The following is a 16,984-nucleotide window of genomic DNA, read 5'->3' as shown; positions in this document are numbered from 1 at the left end:
TAAAAACTGAGCTATGTGCTACTTCCGTGAATTCATTCTGCAGATAACAGCACCAAATTACAGACACAGGCACATGATGTATACTGCGATGCTGTGTAATAACACAACATTAGAAACCAAGTGATAACAGAGAACTAGTAAAATAAATGATAGTCCATTCTTATTATGGAATATTAAATAACTATATAATGTATGTTAGATCTCTATATATACAGCTAGAGAGATAACCATACTAAGTGAAGTATTAAAACAGTTATAGAATAAAGTTAGTAATTTTTTTAAAGGAAGAAAACCCTCATGTAGGTTCTGTGTGGGCACTGTAATTAAAAACACAAAATAAAACCATTTTTAAAAATTAAACTAAAAAATAAAGTGAGTGGGACACCGGGGTGGCTCAGTCGATTAAGCGTCTGCCTTCAGCTCAGGACATGATCCCAGGGTGCTGGGATACAGCCCGGCCTCAGGCTCCCTCTTCAGCAGGGAGTCTGGTCTCCCTCTCCCTCTGCCCACCTCGACCACCCCCGCCTACCCCCTTACCCCCTCATGCGAGTTCTCTTTTTCTCACTCCCTCAAATAAATAAATAAATAAATGAGAATTAAGTGAGCTACTCATAGCTCTAAATTAAGGAAAGAGCTGTTAAGAATCTTTCTAGGCCCATGACCATGGGCTCTCCAGATACTGTTCAGCAGCAGTAATGATACCATCATCAACTAACCTACAGAAGATAAAGGAGAGATTGGAGAAAGAAATATCTAAAGAGAAACAAACAGGGACTAAAGAAAGTCGTCCTAGGAATAGGGGAGAAAAAAAAATGAAAGAGGAGGAGCAAAGAAAACAAGTGAGAAATTTTTAAAGCTTCATTTCTCTTCACCTACTAAACTAAATATACTATCGAAAATACTTTCAAACCTACACTGTAAGGGGTTGCTTCCATTTGGGACTGTTCGTATTGTTGCATTTTTCTGTCTTCTTTGACTGTCCATCTACTGTGACTTCCACATAAGGACTTGGTCCAAACCAATTCTTTTTATTTTCTTTAAGTTTTGCTGAAATGACTAGGCAAAAGAAAAGGGAAAATATTTAAATATTCAAGATGTTAGTTCGTCCTTCAACTTAATTTCATAAAGATTACACAGAACATTATTACTTTTACTCAGAGAGGCAGTTTTGCTCTAAAATATTTACTAATTTCATTCAGTCATGACCTTTGTATTTCCTCCCAACCTACTAAATAAACATAGTCCTTCCCCCATATAATGCATCCAAATTACTATTAATATACCTCCAATGTCGGTATCAACAGTCTCAGAACTCTAATGTCAATTGGAAAGTACAGCAACAAACCTGGTTAACAAATATTTGAATGCTTACCATATACCAGATATTGCTCTAACTATAAATAGAGCAGTTTACAAAACAGAAAAGCCTCTGGCTCTCAGGGAGATAATATCCTAGTTAGAGGAAGTCCATATGCTGAAACACAGGCTCCTGTGGCAGAATATGACCTGTTAGTAAGGAAGGCCTCTGAGGAAGCATTTTGAGCAAACATCTAAATACAGGGAATAAGCTGTGAAAAGTGGGAAGAGCATTCTAGAGAGAAGCAAAAACAAAAACAAAAACAAAAACAAAACCTTGGCACATCTGAGGAAAATATAGCAAAGAGGGAAGTATGGTAAATGAGGTGAGATCACATTTAACTTTGTAGGCCCAGATAAGGAATTTGGATTTTATTCTTTCTAAGCATGCTGGAAAGCCATCAGAGGAAGAGAGTTACAAACTAGGATTATTTTTAGCATCTCATATATCTCATATTAGCAAAAGCTTCCTATAAAATGCATCTTAATGAAGATACTGACTCCATCATCTTCACCCTTGAGTTAGTAACTTTTGCCAAAAAATAACCTTGTCCAAGCCCCTTGGAAGGTGTAACAAGTAGGTATGTATCCAGCAGAGTACCTCATGGTTCCCACAAATGAGAAATTGCTCCCCCATAAATGAGGTGATCACAGCCATGGAAATATTCCCTGCAAAGCACAGAGAATGCCAGTACCTATATCAAGGTAAAGCGACCCTTGGAGTTGTTAGAGTCATCTGTATAGCAGCTACCCAAGAAGCTCAATATATAGTTCAAAGTACAGTCTGGGCATCCTACAAGTCCAGTCCCAGGTAGCAGCCATGAATCTCCTGAGATCACAAGTACCACAGACTTCTGTCCTTTGGTACATACATGCCTTTTTTTGATAGCATGCAAGCCAGCTACAGGGTTAGTACTCCAACAATGTATTCACATTCTATAAATTAGAGCTCCATCAGTATTTTAGAATACTTGGTGTAATAAAGTTCAATGAGATTTGAAATCAATATGCAGTATCAAAAAAAGTATCTGTCAACAAAGAAAAAGAGCTATAAGAGATATTACTGAAGTAGGCAATAAGGAGCCAGTACGGAATTTTAAGTAAAAGAGTGCTATTCAACAAATTTACTAAGTGCCTACTACATATATGAGGTACTATCTGGGGCACTGAGAGAGAATACAGCGATGATCAGACTAAAACTCAAAGATCATTCCACTGCTGTGGGAAAAATGAAAGGGAAACAAAAGTAGGAGTTAAGAGACTACTAGAGCCTTCTAATCAAGAAATGACAGTGATTTGGTGGTGAACATGGATATGTACATGGAGGAGTAAGGGAGGAGTAAGTATTTTCTGAGAACCAATAGGATTAGATTACATGAGGAAGTTGGAGAAAAGCAGCAGCAAGGATAACTCTCAGGTTTCTAGCATGAATAAGGGAATGGAAGATAGTATCATTTAATAAGATGGAAAAGATCTGGGAAACAAGTTTGAGGGGAGTGGCTTGGGCAAGAAAAAAATCAAGAGTATTGTACTGAACATATAAAATTTGAGATATGTGTGAGACATCCAAGTATAAACACTTAGAAATCTTTTTCAGAACAGAAAATACTCAAGTGGGGACGAGACTGATCTCTGATTAATACGTACTATAAAGCTCTAGTACTTAATACAGAACAAAATTCAATCACAGGATTGCCTCAGAAAAAATATAAAACCCTTCTTTTTAATATATTTCTGGTCTGAGAAAAGGTGAAAGAGCCTAAACAATTATGCAAGACCCACCACTGTATTTCAGGGGCTCTTGCGTTCCTCTAAAACTGATTAACCAAAGCAATGCAGGCCTGACAGGAAGGAAATGATCCGCCCTCAGTGGTTTTTTAGGGCACCTGGGTGGCTCAGTCAGTTAAGCGCCTGCCTTCAGCTGAGGTCATGATTCCAAAGCCCTGAATAGAGCCCCACATCAGGCTCTCCGCTGGGCAGGGAGTCTACTTCTCCCTCTCCTCCTGCCTGTAACTCTCCCTGCTTGTGTGTACGCATGCTTGCTCTCTGTCAAATAAATAAATAAAATCTTGGGGGGTAAAAAGGATTCAAACTTTTGGAACTGTTTTGCCACATAATCCCATCCAATCCCAATAGAACCATTTTAGGAAACTTTAAATGGGAAAATAAGAGGGGTAAAGGAAACTAACACCAACTGTCAGTGTTTGCTATGTGTCTAGACTTAAAATATTGTTATTTCAATAATCAAGACTAGTCTGTGAGATAGATACTATCATCTTAATTTTTACACATAAAAAGACAAACTCAAAAGAACTTAAGAGTTTGCCCAAGGGTCACTTGTGAAGCCTGAACAAGAGAAATTAAGTGCTCAAATCCCACTTTATTTATTTATTTGAGACAGAGAGAGAGAGCACAAGTGGGGTGGAGAGAGAGAGAGAGAGAGAAAGAGAGAAGCATACTCTCCACTGAGCAGGGAGCCTGATGTGGGGCTTGATGCCAGGACCCTGAGATCATGACCTGAGCTAAAGGCAAACAGTTAACTGACTAAGCCATCCAGGCACCCCCAAAACTCAGTTTAGAATGCATAAAACTTTGTTATAGTCCTAGTATCTGGAAATAGATAACTTACTATTTCCCGAAATTTAAATTCCTAGAGTAAATAAGAAGAATAAAAACAGTCAACTATATGACAGGGAACCAAAAAATTGTCAGTATCATCTGTTACACAGGCTAATGCAAAGATCTCTAATAATTTTTTATTTTTAACCTCACATCTTCTAGAATTATCTTCCTAAACAGATGTGGTCATGTAAATACTTTTCAAATACTTCCCTAATACCTGAAAAATGAAATTTAAACTCTGGGGTATTTTACATTGTTATGTACCTTTTCAGCCTCCTCCTATACCAAATCCCACCCAGCCCCCTGGCATTCTAACCACCCTTAGCTGTTTGCTGTCCCTCACAAGGACTATGTATTTTCATATGCTACTCTGGAAGTTCCACTCACAATGATCAAGACTTCTTCCTTTCCTACCTAATAAAATCCTACTTCTTGAGAAAGAGATGACCTGATTTAATGCTTCTTTAAACCTAAGAAGTTAAATTGCTACTGTCTCTACATTTCCTCTGCATTTTCATATTTATGTATGGTTCCTACAGCTCTTCATTCTGCCTTAGCTTTTATTAAGTTTACTGGTTTTTTAGTTTAACTAACACTGTAATCCCTGTCATGACAAGGATGTAGACAGTCTTTATATAGCATCTAGTAATTTAAACATGAGAGACATTTGACGTATCTGTTGAACCTAATGATTAGTCATGGTAGAAAACAAGTTTCCCTGCTTTATTGTTACATACACACATACAGTATCTATTGTATATAGTTTCATGGCATATATTAATGTTCTTCTGGGGCACCTGGCTGGCTCAGTCAGAAGAGCATGCAACTCTTGATCTTAGGGTCATGAGTTCAAATAAAAAACTTCTTAAAAATTTTAAAATTTATATTAATGTTCTTTTGATCCTTTCTGAAAGTCAATGCTTTGACATGATTTTGGTTCTTCATCCTAACTCTTCAGTACAAAAAACTTTGACAATTTATTATTTCTTTTAAAAGGCTTATTTATTTGGGGGGGAGGGGCGTGCGGCAGAAGGAGAGGGAGAGATTCCCAAGCAGACTCCCTGATGAGCATAGAGCCTGATACAGGGCTTGAGTTCACGACCTGAGCTGAAGTCAAGCATCAGACACTTACCCAAATGCACTACCCAGGCACCCTAACAGCTTAAATATAAAGAAATTAAAGTGAATCCTTAGCTTATCCCAACCTATTCTGGGAACTGGGGGGACTATAATGAACAAGGTAAAACAAGTAAGGGTGCTGAGACCCAGTAAATTAGCAGTATGAGCTGAATAAGAAATAAACCAGTTAAGCAAGGGCTAACTTTATGGTCAGAGTTATGACAAGCCACAAAAGACCTCTGTGGCAGAAGTATGTGTTGACTAGAAAGAATTTTATATAAACTCTGAACTTTAAATTCAAGGAAAAAGGGCATTCCTACTATCCAAGCAATCAGATTACAGTCTTCTAGTAAATGTGGTAAAGTACAGTATTATTTAATCCCAATTAATAGTAAAATCAAGATGCTTTCTCTTCTTCAAATGATCAGTTCTAAGTAAAGACTGAGGCAAAGAAAGTTCTAGGAAATAACAAAGTTACTTATTTTGTCCACATTATATAATGCTATCACACAACAAGCATCAAATAAAAAACACGGATGAGTTCAGAATACCTGAGGTTATGTGTACAACATAAACAGAAAATGGCTAAAGAGAGGGAAGGACGTAAGAAAACAGACTTATGTACAAGTTAAGGGACTAGACCATGTCATTACAGGAAAAAAGAGTAGATGACCCAAAAAATCCAATTGTAAAAATCAGCAGAATCTAATGACAGGAATGTGAAGGATACAGGACAAAGAGGTAAAGAAAATTTTAAATATGCGATCCACCAGTTAGCCTCCTCATAACAATGTTAACACTTATAAATTAAACTTTTACATAAGCATCAACCATCTTTCATGAACACTGCCATTCTTGCCATTCGTTCTTTTAAACTTAAAGAAAATTAGAATGAGGGTGCTTGGGTGGCTCAGTCAGTTAAGCATCTGCCTTCAGCTCAGGTCATGATCCTGGGGTCCTGGGATGGAGCACTGAATCGGGCTCCCTGCTTAGTGGGGAGTCTTCTTCTCCCTCTCCCTCTGACCTTCTCCCCTGCTCGTGCTCTCATTTGCTCATGCTCTCTCTCAAATAAATAAAAAATCTTAAAAAAAAAAAAAAAAAGTAAAATTAGGATGATAAAGGTAATGTAAAATAATCAATGAACTTTATTTAAAATTTTAAGCTTAGGTTGCTGTTAAGATATTAAATTAGATGAGTAATACTAGAAGGAGAAGGAAATAAAGAATCAGGGGAAAGAGAATAATCTATACTTACACAGTGTTTTAGAGTTTTCCAACTCATATACACTGTCTCCCAACAACCATGTGACAAAGATGTTAATGTCCTCAGTTCACAGCTAAGAAAAGAGGCTCAGAGATATCAGTGACATGCACAAGGTTATAAAACTATTAAGTATCAGAACCAAGACTAAATTCCAGGGCCATTAACTCCCCTGAAGATGGGAGTCATTAATCTATATAGATTTCGTCACTAAAACTAGGGTTGTGTCATTAAGTGTCATTTCTCTGAAATAAATTTTCTACTTGCCCTCAATCAGGTGAGGATGACCAATTAGCAAATATATATTGCAAATAAATAATTAAAAGGAATTTATGTATGTATGTCTGCATGTATGATAGAGGAGGTTAAAAATAGGCCCCTTTTTGGCTCAGTTGGTAGAGCATATGACTCGATGTCAGGGTTATGAGTTCAAGCCCCATGCTGGGTGTGGAGACTACTTAAAAATTTTTAAAAAAAGAAAGAAATTTGAAAGAGGTAAGAAAATAGTAAGAGTAGAAGCCATCTGCAGGTTCAGTGCACTGCCTATCAAGATTCTAGTAGCATTTTTTTTAAAAGATATTATTTATTTATTTGACAGACAGGGATCACAAGTAGTCAGAGAGGCAGGCAGAGAGGAAGGAGGAAGCAGGCTCCCTGCTGAGCAGAGAGGCCGAATGCGGCGCTCAAACCCAGAACCCTGAGATCATGACCTGAGCTGGAGGCAGAGGCCTCAACCCACTGAGCCACCCAGGTGCCCCTCTAGTAGCATTTTTGATGAACATAGAAAAAACACTCCTAAAATTTATATGGAACTACAAAAGACCCTGAATATCAAAAGAAATCCTGAGAAAGAACAAAGAAGGAGGCATCATACTTCCTAATTTCAAGCTATCCTATAAACCTACAGTAACTGGGGCGGCTGGGTAGCACAGTTGGTTAAGCAACTGATTCTTGGTTTCAGCTCAGGTCATGAACTCAGAGTTATAAGACTGAGCCCTGCATTGGGCTCTGCACTCAGCACAGAGTCTATTTAGGTTTCTCTCTCCCTCTGCCCTTCCGCCCCCCCCCCCCCCTCTCTCTCAAATAAATAAAAAATGTATCTTAAAAAAAAAAAAGCAATAGTAATCAAAATCATATGGTACTGACAATAAAAACTGACAAACAGACCCATGGAACAGAATTGAGAGCCCAGAAATAAACACAAACATATAAGGTCAACTGATATTTGACAAGAGCCAAGAATACTCAATGGAGAAAAATCAGTCTCTTCAATAAATGCTGCTGAAATACTTGGATTTAAAAAAAAGAAAAAGACACAGGCACATGGGTGACTCAATTGGTTAAGCATCAGACTCTTGATCTCAACTCAGGTTTTGATCTCAGGGTCATGAGTTCAAGAGCTGTGTTGGGCTCCATAGTAGTAGTGGAGCCCACTTAAAAAAAAAAGGAAGGGGATGCCTGGGTGGCTCAGTCAGTTAAGTGTCTGCCTTCAGCTCAGGTCACAATCCCAGGGTCCTGGGACCAAGTGCCACATCACGCTCCTTGCTCAGTGGGAAGCATGCTTCTCCCTCTGGCTGCTGCTCCCTTGATGACGTTCTCTGACAAATAAATAAATAAAATTAAAAAAAAAAAAAAAAAAGCCAAGAAACTAGAGCAGAACCACAGAATAGGATTTTAACTATGACACTCAACTCTTATCAGTCTTTCACAGCAACCTTCTAAAACACAAACACAATTGATTACTCTTTGTTAAAAGCCCTGATTACTCTCTAAATCTTCCAAATATGATTTTTTTGTATCCCTGACACACACCTTAAGGAGAGGACCCACTCCCCATTAAATTCTCATGGTTCCCCCACTCTGTAGCAGTGGCTGTTAGGGGCACTGGTGAAGTCTTGTGCATTTCCCTGCTTTGTGCCTCTTACCCATATTGTCTCCTAAAAAAAATCCCTACATTTAAAAAAAATAACCTCCTGCATTTAAATAGTAACAATGTTTTAAGCAGCGACTCCTTTCACTGCAACTTTGGTCAAATACTGATCTCTCTTTCCTGACCAAAGTTGTTCTCTTTTCTTGACATTACCATATATCATGGCATTTATTTTTTACACTTGAATATTTATGCCCTCCTTGATTCTAGAAAGATGTTGAGGCAGCTTACCAAAAACAAAACAAGACAATACTATAAATGATCCATTTACACAGAATAAAAATTGTAATGTCATTAAAGGGATCTGTGCAAAAAACTTAGTTCTAAGGTTTCTAGCATCAAAAGCAAAGAAGTAAACAATGAATTATGAAGCACAGTTGATTTATTCAACTTGGCACATTACTCTTTATAATCTTATGCCCTCCATTTGTCTCATATCTAATGATATATTTGCCAAATATGTAATTTTTATCATTCTTTGTTTTTATTAAACTGTTTTTGCCTTGTACTTGTGCATTCTCAGAAAATATAGACCCAAGATTAAAACCTTATAAATGCCAAGAATTTTGTCTTCCTGAGGTGCATTCAGGCTTTTATTAAATATTCTTCCTACTATGATAATGATGATGATAGCAAATATGATAAGCAGTATGCAAAGAAAAATTCAAAAGGAGCATACACTGAAACCTAAACAAGTAAAAATATCATCTCTGAGGACTAAGATGATAAATAAGACCCCTGATTATTATTTTACTGAGTTTGTAAAACTAAAAAACATGTGCATTACTCATGTAACCTGAAAAGGAAAAGACTTTCTTTGTTTTGTTTTGTTTTTAAAGATTTATTTATTTGACAGAGAGAGACACAGTGAGAGAGGGAGCACAAGCAGGGGGAGTGGGAGAGGAAGAAGCAGGCTTTCCGCTGAGCAGGGAGCTGATACAGGGCTCGATCCCGGAGACCTTGGGATCATGACCCGAGCCAAAGGCAGATGCTTAATAGCTGAGCCACCCGGGCGCCCCGGTAAAGACGTTTTTTTTAAAGATCATTCCAATCAAAGGTTTCAACATTAATCTGCCCCAAAAAAGAAAAATAATAAGAAGCAGGCTCAATTTAAATCAGCTATTCAGGCTAGCTTCAGGATGGGGAGCACTGGAAAACAATCAGAATCTTGCTTAACAAAGAAATATTAATACCTTTCACTGAGAATCGGACATCGCTAAGGAAAGACACTATAGTGAAGGAATCCCCCCAAATAAATTCTAAGATGCTGTCACCTTACGAAAGTGTTTTTATATAATTCACTTTTAGGTTTTGAGAAAGATAATAAGGATATGGTTTGTGGCCCAATATTCACAATCCAGAGGTAGATCCGAGGATCAAGACCTGAATCTGGTTCCCTGCTCAGCAGGGAGTCTGCTTCTCTCTCTGCCCCTCACCCTGCTCGTGCTCTTTCTCTCTCTCTCAAATAAATAAATAAAACCTTGGGGCACCTGGATAGCTCAACTGGTTAGGCAGCTACCTTCGGTTCAGGTCATGATCCCAGGGTCGTGGGACTGAGCCCCACGTCAGGCTCTCTGGTCAGTGGGAAACCTGCTTCTCCCTCTCCCTCTGCCAGCTGCTTCCCCTGCTTGTGCTCATGTGCTCAATCTCTCTCCCCCAAATAAAGAAATAAAATGTTTAAAAATAAATAAACAAACAAATAAATAAATAAATAAAATCTTAATTTAAAAAAAAAAAGACAGGTATAATAAAAGCTAAAATACTGGGGTATCTGGGTAGCTCAAGTCAGTTGAGCATCCAACTCTTGGTTTCAGCTTGGGTCATGAACTCAGCGCCTTGGGATTGAGCCCTTTGTTGGGTTCTGTGCTTGCATGGAGTCTGCTTGAAATTCTTTCCCTTCTGCTTGCCACACCCCCCTACCCACTCATATGCTCTCTAAAATAAATAAAAATTTTTAAAAAGCTGAAATACTATACAGAGAATAATTGTTCTATAAGAAATAAATGCCATTAAAAGGATAAAGGCCAAGGTTTCACTGTGTGATACAGACACATGCATGTCTGGAAAAACTGCAGTGACTCACCAAATAATTCATTTATAAATACCTACAAAGAGACCACATGGAGCCAGACTGTTAAAGCTCTTAGCCCAGGCTACAGAAATTCTCAACTATAGCCAAAATGAAGCACTAACGGGTTGTGAGCAGGAATGTAATCTAACAAATGGCATAGTAGAGCATTAGGAATACTAACATGAAAGCAATATACTTGGCTAGTATGGTTAGAGAAAGAGAGAGATATTAGTTAAGTAATAATAGTAACCAAAGGATTTAAACAGATATTTCTCCAAAAAAATATATAAATGGCCAATAAGCTCATGAAAAGATGTTCAACATCATTAACCACCAGAGAAATGCATATCAAACCCACAATGACATACCATTTCATACCCACTAGGATGTCTATAATCAAAAAGACAGACAACAAGCAATGGCAAGCATGTGGAGAAAGTGAAACCCTCATAGAGGGCTAATGGAATATAAATGGTGTGGATGCTTTGAAAAATACTTTGGAGTTATTCCTCGCAAAGTGAAATACATATACTATATGACCCAGTGACTCCTCGTAGGTATATACTCAAGAGAACTGAAAAGACAAAATTTCACAAGAACTTGAACATAAATGTTCATAGCATTATTCACAATAGCTAAAGAGTAGAAACAACCCAAACATATACCAACTGATAAATGGATAAATAAAATATAGTATGTTCATACCTAATATTATTTGGCAATAAAAAGAAATGAAATACTAATGCATGCTACAATACAGATAAACACTGAAAACATGCTAAGAGGAAAAAGTCATAAACAAAAAGCCATACATTTTACTGCTTCATTTATATGAGAGATCCAGAACAGGCAAATCTACAGACAGGAAGTGATTAGTGGCTGCCTAGGGCTGAGAGTGGCTAGGAGACATGGGAAGTCCTCCAGTAATAGGTAGAGGTTTCTAAAATTGACTGTGGTGGCAGTTATAAAATACAATGAGCATACTAAGGAACACTGATCCTCTAAATGAGTGAACTGTGTGCTATGTGAGTTACCTCTCAAGGCCATTAATACAAAACAAAAAACAATAGCAATTGACCAGACTCCAATGTTTAATAGGAGAGAAAAAACAAAACCTTCAAAACACCCAAGAATATTCTGAAATAAAAACATAATTTTTATACTATTAAACATTCTTCATTCACCAAGCAAATATTAATTCAACACCTAAAAAAGCCACTGAAGATTTTCTTAAGATTATTTTTATCTTGGGGTAAAAAAGTATAGATGTAGATCTTTTTAAGACTTACCAGTGATCTGAAGTTGTGATTTCATGGTCAGGCTACCCATTGAACCAAGCTGTGATCCACTGCCAGACATACCACCAATAGGACGGCAAATCTGAACATGGAAAAGGAGACACTGTAAACATCAAAAAATCCCATATTAAAAATATGTATAGTGCTAACCAGGCTATTTCCATGTCTCACCAAAGACCACACAATAATGGTAGCCTTAACGCTGCTAAATAAAATTTCCAATTCTAGTATTCATCCTGTCTAAACTATCAACAAAATGACATTGCTTTTCATTCTTTCTTCCATTGTTTACATTCTTTCCTTGAACTCCTAAGACTCGTTCTCTAGGTTTATGTCCTACCTCACTGATTGTTCTTAGGCTTCTTTGAAAATCCCTCCTGTTTTCTCCCCTCTCTTAATGTCGGAGTGCCCTAGGGCTCAGTTCCTGGTTCCCTCTTAACTTCTCTACACTCATTTCCTCAAGGATATAATCCAGTATTATGGCCTTAAATGTCATCCATATACCAGTGAGTCCCAACTTTATATTTCTATCCCAGATGTCATTCCTAAACTCCAAACAAGTTCACTTGGTTATCTAAAAAATGCCCCCCCAACCCCGCCAAATTTCACATCAAACACATCAAACGAAACTGCTGATAACAATTCCATCCTTTCATATACTCAGGCTAAAAACCTCTACCCTGCCTTTTTTATTTCCCTTCCTATCTGTCAGCAATTCAACAGTCTCTGCAGAACATATCCAGAATCCAACCTTTTCTCACCAACTCTACCATCAATCTGTTCATAGTGGCCTCTGACAGCCTGACTTTTCTTCCTGCATTATGCTTCCCTCCTAAATTACTTAATTACCAACTAGTCTCCCTGTTTCTACCTTGTGTCTAGATTCAGTGCCTATTCTGAACACAATCAGGATGAGTTTTAAAGTGTTTAAAACCTGGGATTCCTTGGTGGCTTTATCAGTTAAGCATCTGCCTTCGGCTCAGGTCATGATCCCACTGTTCTGGGATCAAGACCTAAGTCCAGGGGCGCCTGGGTGGCTCAGTGGGTTAAGCCGCTGCCTTCGGCTCAGGTCATGATCTCAGGGTCCTGGGATCGAGTCCCACATCGGGCTCTCTGCTCAGCAGGGAGCCTGCTCCCCTCCCCCTCTCTCTCTGCCAGCCTCTCTACCTACCTGTGATCTCTCTCTGTCAAATAAATAAATAAATAATCTTTAAAAAAAAAAAAAGACCTAAGTCCAACTACTTGCTCAGCGGGAAACCTGCTTCTCCCTCTGCCCCTCCCCGCTACTCTTCTGATTCAAAGTGCTTGTAATACAAAAAATCCTCCAAGACATCATTGCAACATTCTATGTAGTTATTACCTTGTCCTCAATACCCAAAGGATGTATGTTAACAGTACTATGACATCAAGACAAGTGAATCAAGAGACAGCAAGTGAAGTCCAATATCTGGGTGCTAATCTTATTATGCATGATACACTACCATTCTAGTTGCTGATCTATATCAACAATCTACTGCTGAGAAAATATCCTTCTTAATGGTATGGCATACATTAATTATTCTAAGTTAAAATTACAAAGTTGAAAAGAAAATAAACTTAAGGTCTCAACAGAAATAAAATATATTTTAAAAACTCAAATCAACTTCATATAGAAAAGACTCATGGAAGTACAGACTACATTTTTAGGAACAGGGATTCTCCCCCAGATAATTACAGGGAATCACTGTAGTAATAACAGATGCTCTGTAAAAACATGCTAGTAATTTTAATAATTGATGAACATATACATATTACTTTTTTTATATCAAGTATTTTAAATTAAGAAAAATTAAAATAACCATCCATATAATAATAAAAAAGAAAACCTAAAGAAACCAACTAATATATATTGGCAACCAGTTAAATCACATATTCATACCATAGAACAGAATACTATGCAGCCACTGAAACAAGTAACCTATTAATGAATGAAACTAAATGATTACAAGAACATTTAAGTTACAAAATATATACAATATGGTGTTATTTTTGCAAACAGAAATTATATACTGCAGACAAAAATTATATATTCCTATAGGTACCCATAAATAAATGCAAAAAAGGTATACATCTGAAATTGGTCACAGTGGTTACTTTTGTGGAGGAGAAGAATATGCACAGAAGGTGTTCATGGGGATCTGTAGTTTTATATGTATTTTTGAGGTTTCTAAAAGAAAACATGTATCACAGATGATCTGCACAATTTAAAAACAGGCAAGAGAGAGAGTAGATATAAGAGAGAATCTATACGTCAAGTCCCATCTTTCTCCCTGAGCTCCGGACTCTTAGGTTTGACCATTATTTACAAATGCATACCTACCTGGTTAAAATGACTAAAATTTTACACTCACCCTGGCCTCAATAGCACCACCATCCATTCAGTTGCTCAAGCTAAACAAAATGTGGGCTTTATCTTTCCCTCAATAAATTCCAAAGATCCTGCCTACAAAACATACCCTACTATATAGCTACTTTTCTCCTTCCCTTCTTAAGCATCCAAGTCCAAGCTATAAACATCCATTCCTTCCTTGGCAACAAATTATGAGAAGTTATTAAACTGGTTTCCTTGCTTCTGCACTTGCTCCCAGCTCCTGCTCCCTCCCCGCCCCACCATTCTCCACAGAGCAACTAGAATATGCTTAAAAAAAAAAAAAAAAGGTTAGATTAGGGATGCCTGGGTGGCTCAGTTATTTAAGTGTCTGCCTTCCGCTAAAGTCATAATCCCACAGTACTGGGATTGAGCCCCATGTCAGGCTCTCTGCTCACTGGGGCATCTGCTTCTCCCTCTCCCCCTGCAGCTCCCTCTGCTTGTTCTCTCTCTCTCTCTCCCTCTCAAATAAATAAATCTTTAAAAAAAAAAAAAAAAAAGATCATATTCTACTCTGCTTAACCACTCAGTAACCTCCTATCTCAGTTAAAATAGAATCTAAACTCCTTCCCTGGCTTACAGATGCCTGACTCCATTCTACCCATGACTGAGTCTCTGATCTTATCTCGTTATCATTCTCCCCCTCACCCATTAAAAATCTAGCTTTCTTTCTATTTCTCAAACACGCTAGGTCTTTCCAGCCTTACAGAGTTTGTACCTAACTGTTCTGTCTGCTGGGCATGCTTTTTCCTCTGTCTTTAAATAGGTGCACCTGGGCGCCTGGGTGGCTCAGTGGGTTAAGGCGCTGCCTTCGGCTGAGGTCATGATCCCAGGGTCCTGGGATCGAGTCCCGCGCATCGGGCTCTCTGCTCAGCAGGGAGCCTGCTTCCCTCTCTCTCTCTCTGCCTGCCTCTCTGTCTACTTGTAATCTCTGTCTGTCAAATAAACAAATAAAATCTTAAAAAAATAAAATTAAATAAATAAATAAATAAATAAATAAATAAATAAATAAATAGGTGCACCAGAGTGGCTCAGTAGATTGAGCATTCTGCTCTTGATCTCCACTCAAGTCATGATCTCCCAGTCCTGGAATCAAACCCCACATCTCTCAGTGGGAAGTCTGCTTGAGGATTCTCCCTCTGCCCCTCCTCCAGCTCATGCACACACGCTCTCTCTTGATCTCTCTCTCAAATGAATAAATATATCGTTTTAAAAAAATAGCTAACATCTTATATTCAGTCTTCAAGTTAAGTATCACCTCCTCACATCTGTCTGGACTTATCCTAAAGGAAACATCCAATCACTTTATATGAATGGACTTTAAAGTCCACAAAAGCAGGCACCTTCTTTCTCTACCTTGTTATCAGTGCCTAGAATGTTCTGGAAGTTTTGTTGTCTTCTTTTTTTTTTTTAAGTCCACAATTTCACCTGTCACAATACCTCGCATCAAAAATACAAGAAATAATAAGTATTGGCAAGAATGTTCAGAAAAGGGACCACTGAGCACTGTTAGTAAGAATGTAAATTGGTATGCCACTGTGGAAAACAACATGGAGGTTCCTTAAAAAATTACAAATAGAAATACCACACGATCCAGTAATTCCACCACTGGGTATTTACCCAAGAAAACTTAAAACATTAATTCAAAAATATATAAGCACCCTTATCTTTAATGCAGCATTATTTACAACAAATAAAAAATGGAAGCAACCTAAATGCCCATCAGTAGATGAATGGATAAAGATGTGGTATGTATATACAACAGAGTATTAACCATATTTTTAAAAAAAAATCTTGCCATTTATAAGAGCATTGATGGTCCTAGAGGATATTATGCTAAGTGAAATAAGTTAGACAGAGAAAGACAAATACCATATGATTTCACCTACACATGGAATATAAAACACAAAACAAATGAACAAACAAAAAAAGCAGAAGCAGACCTTAAATACAGAGAACAAACCATGGTTGTCAGAAGGGAGAGGGTAAGGAGACAAGGCAAAATGGGCAAAGAGAGTGGGAGATACAGACTTCCAGTTATGAAATGAGTAAGTCATGGGGATGAAAGGTACAGCATAGGGAATACATCAATGGTCTTATAATAGTGACGTAGGGTGAGAGATGGCAGCTACACTTGCGGTGTGCATAGCATAATAGAGCCATCAAATCACTATGTTGTATACCTGAAAATAATGTAACACTGTGTGTCAACTATATGTCAATTAAAAAAAAAACTGTTCAGGGGCGCCTGGGTGGCTGTTGGTTGAGCCTCTGCCTTCAGCTCAGGTCATGATCTCAGGGTCCTGGGATTGAGCCCTGCATCAGAATTCCTGCTCAGCAGGGAGCCTGCTTCCCCCTCTCTCTTTGCCTGCTACTCTGCCTACTTGTGATCTCTCTCTCTGTCAAATAAATAAATAAAATCTTAACAACAAAAAAAAAAGTCCAGGGGCACCTGGCTGCACAGTCTGGAGTACGGGACTCTCGATCTTGGGGTTTTGAGTTTAAGCCCCACAGTGGGTATACAGATTACTTAAAATCTTTTTAAAACTTTAAAAATTAAAAATAAATAAGTCAGTCAGTCCAGGGATGCCTGGCTGGCTTAGTCCGTAGAGCTTGCTCAAGCAGTTGGTAGAGACTCTTGATCTCAGGTTGTAAATTTGAGCCCCTTAAAATTTGACATCTTAATGTCAGGTAGGTGGAATCATATAATTTGAGGCCTTTTCAGACTGCCTTCTACTACTCAGCAATATTACTAAAGGTTCCTCCATACCTTTCCATGGCTTGACAACCTTTTTTAATTGCTGAATAATATTCCATTGTGTGTTTGGTTTGTTTTTGTTTTTTTTTAAAGATTTTATTTATTTATTTCACAGACAGAGATCAAAAGTAGGCAGACAGGCAGGCAGAGAGAGGGAGAAACA

General features: G+C 37.9%; 1 protein-coding gene across 6 annotated transcripts in view; it reads right to left on the bottom strand.

Annotated features, from left to right (window-relative positions):
• ITCH (itchy E3 ubiquitin protein ligase) overlaps positions 1 to 16,984 on the bottom strand; it is a 129,594-nt gene that overhangs the window by 74,215 nt on the left and 38,395 nt on the right. For 3 of the 6 annotated variants that reach the window (XM_059406833.1, XM_059406830.1, XM_059406832.1), the window contains 2 exons: positions 11,648 to 11,759; positions 915 to 1,056 (listed from right to left, as the gene is read on the bottom strand). In XM_059406833.1, coding sequence (XP_059262816.1) covers positions 915 to 1,056; positions 11,648 to 11,759 — 254 coding nt within the window. The remainder of the gene's footprint in view (positions 1 to 914; positions 1,057 to 11,647; positions 11,760 to 16,984) is intronic. The other 3 variants (XM_059406828.1, XM_059406829.1, XM_059406831.1) reach the window with 1 other exon arrangement.

The sequence above is a fragment of the Mustela nigripes genome, chromosome 7 (assembly GCF_022355385.1).
Source record: "Mustela nigripes isolate SB6536 chromosome 7, MUSNIG.SB6536, whole genome shotgun sequence".
Classification (NCBI taxonomy): Eukaryota; Metazoa; Chordata; class Mammalia; order Carnivora; family Mustelidae; genus Mustela; species Mustela nigripes.
This window is presented reverse-complemented; position numbering and strand designations above follow the sequence as displayed.